This window comes from Coptis chinensis, chromosome 7 (genome assembly GCF_015680905.1).
Source record: "Coptis chinensis isolate HL-2020 chromosome 7, ASM1568090v1, whole genome shotgun sequence".
Classification (NCBI taxonomy): domain Eukaryota; kingdom Viridiplantae; phylum Streptophyta; class Magnoliopsida; order Ranunculales; family Ranunculaceae; genus Coptis; species Coptis chinensis.
Genome location: NC_141462.1, coordinates 1949559 through 1966693, shown reverse-complemented (window position 1 = coordinate 1966693; position 17135 = coordinate 1949559). Strand labels below are relative to the sequence as shown.

The following is a 17135-nucleotide window of genomic DNA, read 5'->3' as shown; positions in this document are numbered from 1 at the left end:
AGTTCAACATGAGTACATGACCTCTTTTTGTGAATATGGAATTATCTATGAGTTTGAGGGCATACTTTAAATTACTTATTTCATGTGAAATGTATCCCAGCCACAAAAGAAAGATATTGTATGTACATAAAACATAAGAGAGGACTTCTTAAGTATGCGTAAGGTGTATGGCTGCGCAGGCCTAAAATGACAGATCCAGTACCGACCGCCAATGGTGTTATCAACTGCCACTGCCAAGCAGGGAGTATGACGTGTGCAAAAAAATTACAAACACTTAAGGGCAAAACCATATGTTTGTAATTCCCAACACCCCATTGTGCCTCTCTTCCTCGCGGATAGAAAAGTAATCGACTACGTGTGGGAAATTTATAAAAAAAAGTATTGCCACCACTATGTGAAGGCGTGCAAGTCCCGCCATTCGTACTAGCATATAGAACATACCCCATCTCTCTAAAACTTGCTTTATAGATAGGTAAAGTAACAAAAAATCTATTTAGACTCTCTTTCGTAACTCCCTAGCGACTCTCTATTTTAGGTGACACTCAAATTATATTTTTATTTTCAAAAATAAAAAAACAATAATATAAACAAATAAATAAGTAATAACTTACCAAATTAAATAACTAAACCCAAAACAGATACAGTAAGAAATAAATAACAAAAACTTATCTATATTGCGCGTAGAAATCAAACAAAATAAATAATATATATATTATAACCAATGCCCAAAAAAGTTTCACTCCCTCTTTCTTTTTTTGTCAAAACCAACACTAAAAAACATATCTTTTTTGAATGGAGAACAAAAAATCATACAATTCTATTGACTTTAAAATAAGAACTAGACATGAAAGATAATGAATGGTATGAATATCAAAATAGTGTGACTGGAGATGAAGATGATAAAATAGGATGATTTGTTTGTTAGTTGCCACATCCAATTAAACTTTTTTATTTTTTATTTTTTTATTTGTTTGATTTTTTTTGTTTGTGGAAATATTAAAAATTGAGTCCAACGGCTCCCTTAATTCATTTTTTTTTTTTTTTTTGATTTTTTTTCTCTTCATTTTGTTTGATTTTTTTGTTTGTGGAAAAAATATTAATAAATTTATTGATTTTATTTATTACTATTTTTTTTAGTTTTAATAAATTTATTGTTGATTTAAATATTTTTAGATATTTAAGTTATTTGTTATTATTTTGTTTCTATGTTTGGTTTTTTATTTTTGGAAAGAGAAAGTGGGATAGAGAGTTAGAATAGCATGTAGATTAAATAGTAGTATCGTTGGCATATAAGTGTTTTTAGGCACTATTAGGATCACAATTTTCGTTATTGGTGACGGATCACCATAGGACTTAGCCTTTAAGGAAAGAAAACTGGATAGATGCGTCTAACCCAAAAGCCTGCGTCTATTTGCAGCCACCAAATTTTATATTACGAGCCCAAGCGTGACAAAGCCAGAAATCGAAAATCAAGCAGGTCTGGAATTGGTCGAAAAATATTGACGTGAAATTTCGATATTTCAGCTTATAAATATCGGAATTATCATTATCTTCTCTAACCAATCATCAAAACGCAGAACCAGTGTGAAAATTTAAGGCAAGTCCTCATTTCTCTCCAACACAGAAAAAATCATTCATGGAAGCTCTCATAGCCACTTATAAAGACGTTGACGACGACGATGACGAAGAAGAAGAAGAAGAAGAAGAGGAAGAAGAAGAATACCATCTCACAAACACCACCAACAATCAAGCCCAACCCATTAAAGAAGAAGTAGAATTATCAGAGGAATACATTTCAGCAGCAGAAGAACAAGAACAAGAACAAGAACAAGAACAAGAAGAAGAAGAAGAAGAGGAAGAAGAAGAGGAAGAAGAAGAAGAAGAAGAAGAAGAAAACATTCCAAAGTCCAAAAAACACAAGCCCCTTTCATCATTAACACAACAACAACAACTACACCAACAACAATAACAACATTGAAGAAGAAGCCTAAAAAAAAGAAGCCCAAGACAAATAGTGTATGGATAAAACAAAAAAAGGGAAAAAAGAAGAGTAAAGTTAACACCAATACTCAGCAAGTGAGTACTGAAAAGTCTACTGTGTTACTAGCACCAATAACTAGAGCACTTGAGAAAACAGATGATAGTGTAGATATGAAGATATGTTTATCAAAGGTTAATAAAGCTGAGAAAGTTGAGTTAAGTGAGGATAGATTATTAGCTGGGAGCTGTAAAGGGTATCGAATGGTGCGAGCCACGAGAGGGGTTGTTAAGGGTGCTTGGTATTTTGAGATTAAGGTTGAAAAGTTAGGAGAAACTGGGCATACTAGGTTAGGCTGGTCGACGGAGAAAGGGGACTTGCAAGCACCTGTTGGGTATGATGGGAGTAGTTTTGGGTATAGAGATATTGATGGAAGTAAGATTCATAAGGCATTGAGGGAGAAGTATGGGGAAGAAGGGTATGTGGAAGGTGATGTTGTTGGATGTTATATTAGTTTGCCTGATGGGGATTTGTATGCGCCCAAAGCGCCAGATATGGTGAGGTATAAGGGGCAGAAGTTCGGGTTTGCTACCGATGGGAAGGAAGAATCAAGCAAAGTTGTACCAGGTATGTCACTGTTTATTTGACAGAATTTTGGTTATGAAACTTTAGGTAGACTGCAATACTGCATTGCTTAATGTGTCTTGGATATGTAGTTTACTTCGCTTATCAATGATTGAGTCTGTTTCTTGCTTAATGTTTTGTACAAATTTATATGTTTTGCTGCTAGTCATTGTTTTGGATGTATAGAATTTGTCTTAAAGCTATTTCACTATGATAGACTGTTGTTGTGTTTGCTGTGTCAGGTAAATGCATTAGGCACACTTAGGGTGTGATGCTTCTATAGCTGGATGCCTCATAGGACGTAAATCGTCTTAGTAAATTCTGCTTAAATGAACACAAACTGGGAAACTATGTCAATGTAAGATTTATTCAGTAACTAAAAGTAATTTAGTGGAGCCAGGATTACTGTAGTGAATTTTGATCTTCTTGTTTGTGTGTGCATGTGTGAATAATAATAGAAATAATAGAATCTATTAAAGGTACTAGGAACAGGATACACCTGTATGTGAGATTCGTAAAGAAACAAAATCATTTTAATCTGTGGCCATATCTGGGTTAGATTAGTTCTTTTGGTGGAGTTAAACAAAAGCATAATTTGAAGAAGACAGTAAGGATGGATGGAAGTGATGGCTACAATGAAGAAACTCAGATTTGTTTTAATGGACCATACCTCATAGAGAGGGGCAGGTGGAAATGGTGACCCACCTAAAGTTAAAGTTGGATCTGTTTGTTTTAGTTGATTTTTTAGTGGAACTTTGAAAGCTATGGTGTTCTACTATCATGGAAAAACATGGGGACTAAGAAGTAAGAATAGATAGCACACAGGATGGCCTCAGTTGTTGATATGGTTGTAGCCTTTGGGAGGTGTATTACTCTTAATAATAAACGGGTAATGTATTACTCTTAATAATGGAGGCTACTCTATTTGGGACAACCTTTAGATTGGTGATGCTTCTCGATGAACGGTGTATACTGTATCCATGGACTGGAAACACTCTCATTTGTGATTACATTGATAGATGCAAACGGTCTATTTCAATGATTCTACATTGAGGGATAAGAACTCAACCAATTTTTTAGATTGATGAGTTTTGCCTATTGTTAAGACTTGGGGATTCATTGATCAGGTGTTTGTGGGAAGACTCAGGGGCTAAGTCTTCTGGAAAATGCACATATGATAGACTGATTAGCTCGTGACTACATATTTTCATGATAACCCAATCACAATGAGATCTACATGTGTTTCCCACAAGCTGTAAAGAAGTTTCAGAGATGCTCTATTCTGGAAACATCCGTTTTTCATCCCTCACTCCTTTTGGAGACCTTTTTGAACAGTTTGATAAATAAGTTGTTAACAGTTGCAACTTCCTCTAGTCAGGAAACTTCTACTATTGTTTAGATGGCAACTGAGGAATGGACATGCCTAAGTAACCAAACCGCTGTCCTCTGAGCAAAACTACGAAGGAGGGTGCCAAACATCTATTTTAAAACTGCTTCTTTGGACCGAGTTATGTGTTATACCCCCATATGTCGTCACTATTAGCTCAGACGTTTATTAAATTCAGTTTCGCACTGTTTGGCTTGTAAACTTATATTTGCGTTAGTTATCATAGATTAGGCTCTCCAAATGAGTTCTTTAATCTTTATTAAAAGGGCATCCTAGAAAGAACACTGTGAGTGTTGGTGGGGTCTGAAACAAATGTTTGAGCTCTCTTCTCTGCCGTGAAAAATGTTTCTGCGAATCAAAACTTTAAACGACTGTCACATTGTGACCAGAAGTTCTGCTTTCTGAACTCTTAGGCTTTTCTAAATTCAAAATGGGATGTAGGATCTTCAGCTCTGGTTAGGTCTTCATACTCTTCTCCCCTAACTCATTTGTTACTTCTGCTGCTGCTATAATCAAACTGTTGCGGTAAACATCTGTAAACACCATCATTTGTCATCCACTCATCCCACAACAATCAAGTCATCTCGTAAATATCCATAGAAACTACGCTCTCTAGCTATCCAAGGTTCTGCCGGGAAGTGACCATGTTGATCTACCACATCTTGCGTGAATGAATTTCAATTTGTTCTGGGCAGGCATATTGTGTCTACCTGTGATTAGGCAAAACAAACCATGCAAACTGATATGTCCATTATTTTCTCTGCGCTTCCTTTAATTCCTAAGACAGTGTCATACGGTAAATTACAATCAAAGAAGTACTTAAATTCCTTTTACATTTTCAATTTTGTTCATGTGCATCACCCAGCCTTCAAGGAAGATACAAATGAAACATAACTCGGTGTATTTCGGTCAACTAATAAACCTGTAGAAGTAGAGAATGGGGAAAAGGATGAAACCAATTTCTGTTGGTTACTCTCTCCGTCTCCATCCGTGAAGCTCAGTTACATACAAGGGTCAAATAGAAACCAATTTTAATTCTTAGGTCAGTCAGTTTTACTGTTTTCTACTTTAAGGTAGAAGGATATTGGAGTTTCATTTGGTTTGAGCCATTTTAGCACTCGGAAATAGAAGGACACTTGCAATACTTTCTCTCCGGGAAGGCTCAGGAAGTTCCAATACTCTTGCCTCCTAGATTAGATGGGGAGCTATGTTAATTCAGAGCTTATTTCACCAATTTGAAGTCGTTAAAGTAATGGAGTTGTTTATCGCCTCATATACTTATGAAGATTTTATCGCTTTGCAGGAAGCGAGATAACCTTTTTCAAGAATGGAGTTTGCCAAGGTGTTGCTTTCAAGGATTTATTTGGTGGATGTTACTACCCAGCAGCTTCCATGTATACACTTCCCAACCAACCAAACTGTGTAGTCAAGTTCAACTTCGGCCCTGAGTTTGAATTTTTTCCAGAGGAATTTGGTGGTCGTCCGGTACCTACACCCATGATTGAAGTTCCTTATCAGGGGTTTGATGGAAGAGCTGAGAACGGTGAATTCATTGAGAATGAAGTTCAGCCTAACTCATGAAAGTTTCTGTTTCACAGGAGGAACAACTAGAGAGCAAATTGTAAAGGTTGTGTAGAAGTGCCAACTTTTAACCCCTGAACCTAAAATATTAGAAATTGACTGTTAAAGTTAATTTGCTGAATGGGTTATGGGTTCGCCTCCAGTCGATTCAGAACAATTATTTCCTGACACATCTGAAGTGGGTTGGCAATATAGCGTTGGGGTGGGTGTTTACAGGGAGAAATTCATTAATAACGAAGGCTATTTTCTCAATAGAATTTTTGGGGACAACTTTGTTTTCAAATTATTGACAATGGAATTGGTTTTGTTTGTGAGGGCGTTTCTGCTATAGTCAGCTGTCTCTTTACTGCATTAATTAATAAGGCGGGATTATCTTGCAGCTCAGCGTTTGGTGAAAATTTTGTGCTGTATTGTCAGTTGTCACAGACTCAGACTCACAGTTATAATTTTGTATTGCAATGATATATGTATTGACAAAGCTAAAGAACAGTGCCAAAATGAGTCAACTATTGTAGCTAAAGAACAATGCCAAAACTAATAAATTATTGTAGCGTTGTGGTATGTGATAGTTACTAAACTACATTCCAATTAATTATTCGTATACTATCGTTTACTAATTTAAAAATCCAGACCCGAACTCAGTCCTGCAACAGTATTATAATATATTTTTATTCTGTGATTTGTGATTCTTGGTCACATTTTTTAGAACGGTTTTGTTCATATTATTTTCCTATATTTACACTATTATTTTTACTGTCTTAATTATTTAGTTTGGACATAAAAACAACATGTGATGTCGCACCTGCATCCTGCTAGTTAGAATAATGTAGTCAGTCCTGTACTGTTCTTTAATTTCTAACTATCAAATTGGTATAACTATTTATGGGCATGCTATCAGCTATCTGTTCTTTTATACGATATATATTTGTATGGCTTCAAATAATGAAAAGGATATCTAATATTGGTGGTCCATGCATTTATAAATGAAATGAATAACATCTTTGTCAATTGACTTGATTAAAAACAAGCCATAATTAGCGAAACTCACTAATAAGATGAAATGTTTATAAAAAAAAAAAAAAAAAAAAAAATTGCTGATTTTTTGATACATCTAGATATTTTCGAATGTGCTGATTTTTTATAAAGGATGATCTATATTATGGGACTAACATCTCCACCAAAAATCTGCTTCTAATTTATTATTTTTTAGGGTGGAGTTTGTATAAGTGGAGCTTATATAACGGGTAAGTTGTTTTATTTGCAAACTTTTATATTCTATTACAAAAGACACTATACACTAAAAGAGTAAAAGGTATGTTCTTGCACGAGTTTTTGTCGTGAAACCTTTAGCTAAGCAAGACAGTGTACATCTTTGGAGAATTAAAAGTATTTGACTGCTATATTTCCCTAAGCATAGATATATAAGGTCGGCTAGGGAGCCTTTTTCAGACATAGAATTAGTCAGCGATCGTACTTCATTAACTCTCTAGGTGCAATGAGATTGTAGGTTTTGAAACACTCCACCTAACTCTCAACTTCAACTCTTCAAGTAACATCATTCAAAGCTAGCATTGATTGACACCCCCAGCCAACTCTAACTATGCTTCATGCCTTCATGTTACCTTCATTTATTTTCTACAATAACATGCTATATACCTACATACTATTATTAATCCAGTATTTCTTCACTACCCAAGAGGTTGGACTGTTAGGAACTCTATCTTCTTTTTCTAGTAGGAGTTGTGGTGGTTTTTGAAATATGGAGATTGAGAGCACAAGTGCAAGTGGCGATGCAAGTTTTTCATTTAGTAGCAATGAATCTGGTGCATTTTTGATTTGGGAAGAGTTGAAAGTGGTGTTAAACAACTTTGGAAAAGGTCCAACAAAAAGGTTGCTCAATGGACTTACTGGGTGTGCTGAGCCTGGTAGGATTTTGGGCATCATGGGTCCTTCTGGATCTGGCAAGTCTACTCTTCTTGATTCATTAGCAGGTAAGTGTTCTCTACTTCTCTCTATGCTTTCTTGTCAAATGCAATATTTGCATGCATTTGATGCATGTGAGACTTCTTGTTTCCATGTTTCAGAGTGATGATAAGTCAGAACTTCTTTTAAACAAAACAATCAGATTGCACAGATATAAATTCATACCCATGTTCTTATTAGTAAATCTTGGTCTGTTCTTGTTTCCTTTTTCCTTCTCTTTTTTTATTCCCCTTTCTTATGTGTGTCACAAGTATAGTTATCATTAACATCATTATGATTATGGCCTGCAAACTTTGAGTTCTGTGCCCAAGTTTGAGGGATAATGGAAAATTTTGTAGCAATAACTCAATAAGAGCTTGACCCAAAGCGACGCGTCCCTCTAATTTAAGAGACCCTATCATCATCTGGTTTTAATGTTTTATGACTTGTCATTGTTTGGAATATAGACTGCACTCCCTTCGACCACAAGTAGATGGTACATGGTGTAACCCTGCTACCAAATGCGCGTCTAACCGAAAAGAAAAATGCAACCAGTCCTGATATGCCTTCAATGCCTTCACAACCAGCTCGGTGCAATAAATCATGCCTGGCCTGTAAGTATAGTCACAGACTCAAACCTTGCCAATGTACTGCTTGGACTCGAGTGCTCTAGCCCAGTCCAACTCTATTACATTTACGCCCCAACTAAGTCCTAGTTCAGACTTCAGACCTTCAAATGCATATTGAGTTGCTCGGAAGCAGACAGTTGAAAAGTATTCCTGATACCACGAGGTATTTCTCGTGATGAAGCAGGCGCGTACTTGTGCGTTTTTACCAATGCATTTCAATTTTCGGACAGTAAAATTTCCATTTTATAACTATCAAATATTGTATTGACAATGTTCTTAAGCTTTCCAACAGGGAGGCTTTCAAGAAATGTTATTATGACTGGGAATATTCTACTCAATGGGAAGAAAAGAAGACTTGATTATGGAGTTGTTGTAAGCACATGTCATTTCCAAATTAAGTTTCACTTAAAACTTGCATGTATAGGCTCATTACTTGATCCTTGGATTTTACAGGCTTATGTGACTCAAGAAGATGTGTTGTTAGGGACTCTTACAGTTAGAGAAACCATCACATATTCAGCTCACCTAAGACTTCCAAGTAGTATGAGCAAAGATGATATAACAGGAGTAATAGATGGCACTATAATGGAAATGGGTCTTCAAGATTGTGCAGATAGAATGGTTGGTAATTGGCATTTAAGAGGTATAAGTGGTGGAGAAAAGAAAAGGCTTAGTATTGCTCTAGAAATTATCACAAGGCCTCCCATATTATTTCTTGATGAACCTACTAGCGGACTTGATAGTGCAGCAGCATTCTTTGTTATTCAAACTATTAGAAACATTGCTCGTGATGGAAGGACTGTTATTTCGTCTATTCATCAACCTAGTAGTGAAGTATTTACACAATTTGATGATTTGTTTCTTCTCTCTGGTGGTGAAACCGTCTATTTTGGTGAAGCAAAGATGGCTGTCCAGGTAATGTGCTATTATTTCTTTCCAACTTCTAAAGTCAGCTGAATTTAATAATGTAAAATCTAATTCTTGCTTTTGTTGTTTGGTGCAGTTCTTTGCTGAAGTTGGATTCCCTTGTCCTAGCAGAAGGAATCCTTCGGATCACTTCCTACGTTGTATAAACACAGATTTTGACATGGTTACCGCCACTCTAAAAGGATCTCAAAGAATTCGTGTAAGAATTTGACTACCAAATCTTTTGTTTTCATCTTTGGCGCACTGTGATCTTCATTAGTCTCCATGATTTTTTATTCTTATCAGTTCTCGGATTTATTTCACAACAGGAAATCGAGCCATCATATTCAGATCCTTTAATGCATTTTGCAACTGCAGAGATCAAAGATTTGCTTGTTGAGAATTACAAATACTCAGAGTACGCAGCAAAAGCAAGACGGCGCATTCGGGACATTTTTGTTACTGTAAGTTTCTCTAAATCATAAGTATACCATCAAATATCCCAAGTTTAGGGTGTCAATGGCGAAGAATCCTAATACTAGGAAAAGTCTTAAGTACTATTTTTCTATTTTTCTATTTTCTTTTTCAAGCAAGAAAAAATGTACATGCCAAACTAGAAAATATAATGGGTGAACTAGTGTTACCCCCACTAGATGGGAAATTAGGGTCTCCCCCCTAAACACACGGTCAACTTGGTTTGACCGTTAACTTTCAAGTCAAACAACTGAAAATGACATAAATGCTCCCACCTAATTAAAATTGAACATTTTCTTTTTGAAAACAATGAGGGCATTTGTGTAATTTTCAATTATTTGACCGTGTGTTTAGAGAGGAGACCCTAATTTCCCATCTAATGGGGGGAAATCCTAATTGGCTCATCTAGTGGGGATCATACTAGTTAACCCAAATATAATTACAAAACTGAAACACTTATCTCCAAATGTTAACATTTGACATTACTAGTAAGTAGTAGCAATCACAATTTCGCATTTCAATTGCAGGAAGGAGGACGTGGTGCCAAAACAAGTAAAGGGAGCCAAGCAAGTTGGTGGAAGCAAGTTTATACATTGACTAAAAGGTCTTTTGTGAATATGTCTAGAGACATTGGATATTACTGGTTGAGGGTCATAATATATATTTTGGTAGCTTTATGTGTTGGAACAATATTTTTTGATGTGGGAACGGGCTACACTGCGATTTTCGCACGAGGAGCATGTGGTGCATTTATTACAGGTTTCATGACTTTCATGTCTATCGGGGGATTCCCATCTTTCATCGAAGAAATGAAGGTAATTCTTCCAGACTGAAACCCTATAACAATGCTTATAACGTTATGGGCACAGTTAAGAAGTGAGGTTGCATTTGGCGAAGCTGTAATTATCTAAAGGTTGTAGCTCTTGTTAAAATCTTGAAGTTTCTGTTTCATACAGGTCTTTAGTCGCGAAAGGCTCAGTGGATACTATGGAGTTGGTGCATTCACCATATCCAACTTCCTTTCGTCCTTTCCTTTTCTGGTCATGATTTCGGTTGTTTCAGGGACAATAACGTATTCTATGGTGAAATTTCACCCCGGATTCTCCCACTTTGTGTACGCCGTTCTTATTATGTTTAGCTGCGTTGCTGTTGTAGAGAGCTGCATGATGGTTATTGCATCCTTGGTTCCTAACTACATGATGGGCATAGTAACTGGAGCTGGATTTATGGTACAAACGCTAGTTCCTCAACCTCCTTTTACTATGTTCTTGTGTTTATCAGAACTGTCTGAATTAGTGTAGACAGATCATTTGTTTCTTGACGAAGTTATTCCCAAAATGCTGTTTAAAATGTTCTAAGCAATTGTCGTTAGTAGGAGTGTATCTAACTAGAGGAAGGATCATTCTATAACTGGAGCAAATTGGAATTAGGATCCTTTAAACCAATACACGAACCTTTGTGATGTCTTGGCCTAATATCAGATTATCAGATAGTTAAACACTTTAAAAACTCATCGTCTTTTTATCAAATTTGCCTTTACGTGGTTCATACATATATTGGCAGTGTAAGTACATTGCCATTTACCAACCTCTCTACTGATTTTTGTTATTCATGTTTGTGTGCTTTTAAGGGGATTATGATGATGACTTCCGGATTCTTTCGGTTTTTGCCTGATCTTCCAAAGCTGCTCTGGCGTTATCCAATGTCTTATATTAGTTATGGAGCATGGGCATTACAGGTAAGTCTTGAAATAAGAACACCATCTTAATAGCTCCTACCATTATGTATGAGCAGTCAAGATGGCATACTTTTTACGTGTCATCTATTGAGTATTGAGAACTCTAAATTTCATTGCATGACGGATCTTTGCAAATCAACCAAATACTCAAGACTGTATGTCGTGGTATGTGTAGGGTCAGTACAAGAACGATATGATAGGGCTGGAGTTCGATCCATTAGTACCTGGAGATCCAAAACTGAAAGGTGAGGAGATCTTGCAGAATATGCTTCGCATGAAGTTGAATCATTCCAAGTGGTGGGACTTAATTGCTTTACTAGTTATACTCGTATCCTACAGATTACTTTTTTTCTTCGTTCTCAAGTTCAAGGAGAGAGCATCACCCTTTTTAAGTACTCTTTATGCAAAAAGAGCTCTTAAAAACTTTAAGAAAAGGCCTTCTTTCAGGACGCAGGAGATTATTTCCACGTCCAAGTGGCACACAACTCTTAGACCTTTATCTTCTCAAGAAGGTCTTAGTTCTCCAATTCCTTGAGTGTTTAACAATTTTGCAAGTAGATTTTCTTTATCATGTTGTACTTTTAAATAAAAGAATAACCATACCAATATATATAGAAGTAAACATTATAGAACAAGATTTATATGTCGTCCCTTTAATAATGATGAATGGAATAATTATGATAAGTGGGATTTTTTTTTTTTTTTTAAAAAAATGGAGGCTACTGTCAATTTTTTTACTGATCTGAATGAGAGTAGATCGACGTTTCGGCCTGCGAATGTATTAATCTACAATTAGTCGAAGGGAAGGCATATGTGTGTTGATATAACTGGAGTATTTTCGTTGGTAGGGCTTGAGAATGAAATATTTGAGGTGGGAGAAACAGCTAATAGAGCAGCGGTAGGGAAGATTGAGAAACGCGAGAATATTTGTAGGGCTAACTAGTATTGTTCAACATTGTTTTATTCCGTTCAGTTTCGACACATTTGGTTTCTTGGCACAACAGTTGAGCTCTTTAAGAGAGTGTAGAAAATTATGGATAGTAAGTTTATGATAGCTGGTTCTAACGAGTTTGTATTTATGAGGATATAATTTGTCATTCAGAAATGACTTGCGGCGCAGTTTGTTGCGTGTTTATCTTAATTATTTGTAAAACTCGTTATCATTATTAATAAAGGGGCGATATTGACTTCACACTTTATGAGATTGACACATCTTTGGCAAAAAGTAGAACAATATTGATTATTTATTATATGTCTTTTACACTCTACATGCCGGATAGTTTTACGGCATCGGGCTGTCGTTTATATCTCATATCCTACGGCAGGGAGTTGTCGCGGAAGACTTTTTTGTGTTTTTTGTTTTTTTTATCACTTCAAATTTTGCGTATTGAACACACACGACATATAAATATCTCATTTTCTTTTTTAGAGCTTCTTTATACACTCAAAGAACAACACCAAAACCATAGAAAAAAAAAACAATTGAAACATAATTTTACTATCTCGCAGCAAATATTTTCATATGTTATAAGAAAAATTTATGATCAAATTAATGAAGAATAGTTTAATAATTAACACAAACAAAAACTCTATTTTAGTAAGCATAATCATCTTGATAACTAACTATTTTTACAGTGGCTATTAAAAAAATTTAAAATAAAAAAAAACACGACAACAATTTTCTATAGGATATAGAATCTCGCGGCAACCAGATATTGTAGATTGTGCTGTCTTGTGGCAGGTGTTTTTTTTTATGTGATTAATGGAAAGTGCCAAATTGCCAATACTTTGGAATTAGTTAAAAGGAGCCAATCTCACATAGGGGAGGGTGTCCCCATAATAAAAATTTCCACCTACAAAACAAAACAAAACAAAACGTAGCCCTTGGCCCATTCTTCACTAAATACACGTGAAGCTGTTGAAAAAAAAACAAAACAAATCACTAAATTATATCGTGTCATTTTAGTCATAATTCTACCAAAGCACATAGTAAGAAGTTGAATAAAACGCTAAAGGTCTAGTCTTGCACAGTTGCACACCTCTTTTGAATTTTAAATTATCTAAACGCAGAATCATTACAGAAAATCTGACGTACCTCCAAATAAATGTCAAGCAAACATCACATCTTGGCTGAACGCTACCTGAATTGTTTATTGAACATCAGATTTTTCTTTTCACGTGATACTGAAGAGTGAAGACTGAAGTTGGTATTTTCTACTGTATATAAAAATATTATTTCGAATCAAATCAGCCATATTAGGTGAACGGTGAGTATCCTTTTGTGTCAAAATTCCCTTGTCCTCACTATATGTCTCTTTGTTAAAGACTTAAAGTATGGTGTGACAGCATAATGGTGGAGGGGTTCACACTATAATAATCGTCTGCGTAAAGAGAAATGGGAGATCTGAATTGCTTCTATAATCTATATACAAAATTACAAATAACCAAAAGGAGGAATGTAATTTGTATTTCTTTTCTGCTACATTCATCTTATTATATTGAAGAATATGGGCTACGTCACGCCCAGTGGCATTTTGGTAATTGTATTTTTTTTTTCTACTGGGACTGTAGACCCCTTAAAACAAAGAAAATCATATTTGTTTTCACATGCGGACCTATGTAGTATGTACAGGTCCCAATCTAACAAACAAACCACACACCCTTCGCCCACATATTTATCCTCCTTTCTATTTTTATGGTCCCTATGGTCCCATGAATAAATAGATTCGATGTGGGTTTTTTTTTTTTTTTAAAAAAAAAAAGTCAGAGTGTTCGAGTCTCCTACTCTCCTTTGAAATTTAAATATTTTTGGTAGTGTTGAATGCTGGTGTTTTTTTTAAAATTTTTTTTGGTAATCAACTAAGATGTGTTGAATGCTGGTTTGAACACAGCCAAAGGGATATCATTGTTGTGAGTGCTTAATTTCTAATTTATGAGCCGGTTCTAACCAAGGCTGTCAATAGATTGGTTTGGGTTGGGTTCTGGATAATCCGAACCCAAACTGATAACAAAATTTGGAACCCGAAATTGAACCGATAACAAATTTAGAAATCCAAAATCAAACCGAACCGATAAGATATATTGCAAATCGAACCCAAATCGATCCGAATTGAAAACTATAAAATCAATTAAATCCTAAATTAAATTAATTAATTTCAGTCACACAATTGATAAACATAAACAAAATTAATTATAAATATTACTAAAATGTCATCTTATCGGTTTGGTAGAAGACAAACCCAAAACCAAACCAATATCATATTAGTTCGGTTTGATTTCAGGTCAGTGGAGGGTAAACAAAATTACCAAAACCCAAACCATTTTTTATCAGTTTGGTTCGGATTGGTTATCGGATTATCGAAACCTATTGACAGCCCTAGTTTTAACACTTTGGGAGCTCAAGTCTCTATTTCCTACCAGTAACTTGAGCAAGTACTTACATGATTAGGCCACTTTAGAATTATAAAAAAAAACATATTATTACTTCATTTTAGTTGTTGAACAGTGGAAATGGCATACATTTGCTCCAATTCTTTCTGTAAGGATTAATATCAATTTCTTGGAGGAGTGTTCGAGTCTCATTTGAATTTAAATACCTTCGGTAGTGTTGAATGTTGGTGTTTTTAAATTTTTTTTTTTGGTAATCAACTAAGACGTGTTGAATGCTGGTTTGAACATTGCCAAAGGGATATCAATGTGAGTGCTTAATTTCCAATTTATGAGCCGGTTCTAACCAGGGCAGTTAATGGATTGGTTTGGGTCGGGTTTTGGAAAATCCAAACCCGAACCGATAACAAAATTATAAATCCATAACCAAATTGAACCGAACCGATATATTGCAAACTGAACCCAAACCGACCCAAATTTAAAACGATAAAATAAATTAAATCAATTAATTTTAGCCACACAATTGATAAACATAAACAAAATTAATTATAAATATTACTAAAATGTCATCTTATCGGTTCAGGTTCATATCGGTTTGGTAAAAGACAAACCCAAAACCAAACCAATATCTTATCGGTTTGGTTCGATTTTAGATCGGTAGAGGGTAAACAAAATTACCAAAACCCAAACCATTTTTTATCAGTTTGGTTCGAATCGGTTATTAGGTTATCGTAACCCATTGGCAGTCCTAGTTCTAACACTTTGAGAGCTCCAGTCTCTATTCCCTACCAGTATCTTAAGCAAGTACTTACATGATTAGACCACTTTAGAATTATAACAAAAAACATATTAGTACTTCATTTTAGTGGAAATGGCATACATGTTACGATATAGGAAAATATGGGCTCGAATGAATAGTGATTCTATATAAGCCTAGTGGCATTTTGATAATTGTATTTTTTTTTTCTACTGGAGCTGTGGACCCCTTAAAACAAAAAAAATCATATTTGTTTTCTCATGCAGACCCACGTACGGGTCCCATCCCTTATTTATTTTTTTAACAAAAAGAAAACGTGGCCGCATGCAAAGAGCGAGGCTAGTTTGCTCCATAGAAGCGGCAAACCTTGCAAAAAGAGAAAAAAAATGGTGGGCCGGCAAACCTATTTTCTGACATTTTTGTTGTCATATCATAGTGAGATCAGTGACTTTTTGATGATGGTGGGCTTTGAGCCCCGGACCTATAGTATCACCACCCAAAGGTTTTACTGATTTTGCTAATCGGCATATGCAATTTTATCACTTGTAGTTAGGGGTGCTATATATTTTGTTTTTCCGGAAATCCAATTTTTCTGAAATCTGATCCGATATTTTTCCAAATTTGGTAAGCATGTGTTCCAATATAAAAAAATTCCTATTCGAATTTTCCCAAAAATAATTATATTGGAATTTGATGTATTTTCAAAATCCGATTTCCGATTATTTTCCGAATAGTTCACATATATTATACGTCAATTTCATATATTACCGAATCAAAATCACAAATAAGTTACAACCAAAATAAAAGCCTTAAAGAAGTAGAACCTTATCTCTCTCACACACATTCAATAAATCAAGACCATCATTTTTTTATGTATCTCTCTTTCTCTAATCTATCTATTTATTGAATTAATTAATGCATTAACATGTTAAAATTTATTTCAAAATGAATGTGTTAAAAAGTCAAAGTTGTTTACTGAATTAACATATTAACATGTTCAAACTGATTGCTAAATGAATGTATAAATTGGATAAAAATGGTTTACGTAAAAGACAATCTGATTATATGGTTAAAACTAGTTTTCGAACTCGTCCTATGAACGGGTGCCACTATATTAAATTATTTTAAAAAATATTAGCAACTATGTAGAACTATGATATATGAAAATTATATTAATCACTCGTTCAAATTTTTTGCACCACTCTCTATATAAAAAAAAAAAAAAACACACAAACATTGATAAAACTCATCGACTTATTTTTGTTGTTAAGTTTAATAATAGAAGTTTGATTGAAATTTTGTGAAAATGTCCAATATAGCAAAAATAATATTTAAGCTACTTGAATAGCAAGGCATTCCCAATCATAATAAAAGAATTATAATAAACACTACTTAAAATACAAAACTATACTTGTCGAGACATTATATTCCCTCTACATATAATACAACTATATTTTGGGGTTAGTCCAATGCATTTGCATCAAGTTTCCGATTTTACGTTAATTATTCTTTGATACTAGTTCAATGTAGTTGCATCTAGTTTTTGATTTCCTATTAATTATTCTTTGAGGTTAATTCAATATAGTTGTATCAAGTTTCTGATTTCCCGTTAATTATTATTTGAGGTTAGTTCAGTGTAATTGGACCAAGTTTATGATTTCCCGTTAGTTATTCATTAAGGTTAATTCAGTGCAGTTGCATATAGTTTTCAA

General features: G+C 34.8%; 2 protein-coding genes across 6 annotated transcripts; both read left to right on the top strand.

Moving 5' to 3' along the window:
* Positions 1–1542: 1542 nt before the first annotated feature.
* On the top strand, positions 1543–6131 carry LOC147485132 (protein TRAUCO-like). Its single transcript, XM_086570148.1, is given in 3 exon segments — positions 1543–1949; positions 1952–2605; positions 5293–6131. Coding segments are annotated over 3 exon segments (1245 nt in total). The 5' UTR covers positions 1543–1636; the 3' UTR covers positions 5571–6131.
* A 523-nt stretch (positions 6132–6654) lies between these two features.
* LOC147485131 (ABC transporter G family member 15-like) lies at positions 6655–12476 on the top strand. Of its 5 annotated transcripts, none has more exons than XM_086570144.1 (10): positions 6655–6814; positions 7308–7561; positions 8454–8533; positions 8615–9076; positions 9165–9287; positions 9397–9531; positions 10069–10356; positions 10498–10770; positions 11172–11279; positions 11455–11914. In XM_086570144.1, the coding sequence occupies exons 2-10, from the start codon at positions 7330–7332 to the stop codon at positions 11812–11814; spliced, it is 2061 nt and encodes a 686-aa protein (XP_086426270.1). In that variant the 5' UTR covers positions 6655–6814; positions 7308–7329; the 3' UTR covers positions 11815–11914. The 5 variants fall into 5 exon arrangements, with proteins under 5 accessions (XP_086426270.1, XP_086426269.1, XP_086426271.1 ...); XM_086570143.1 differs by having other exon boundaries at positions 7305–7561; XM_086570145.1 differs by lacking the exon at positions 6655–6814 and adding an exon at positions 12128–12476 and having other exon boundaries at positions 6849–7561; positions 11455–11524.
* The last annotated feature ends 4659 nt before the right edge of the window (positions 12477–17135 follow it).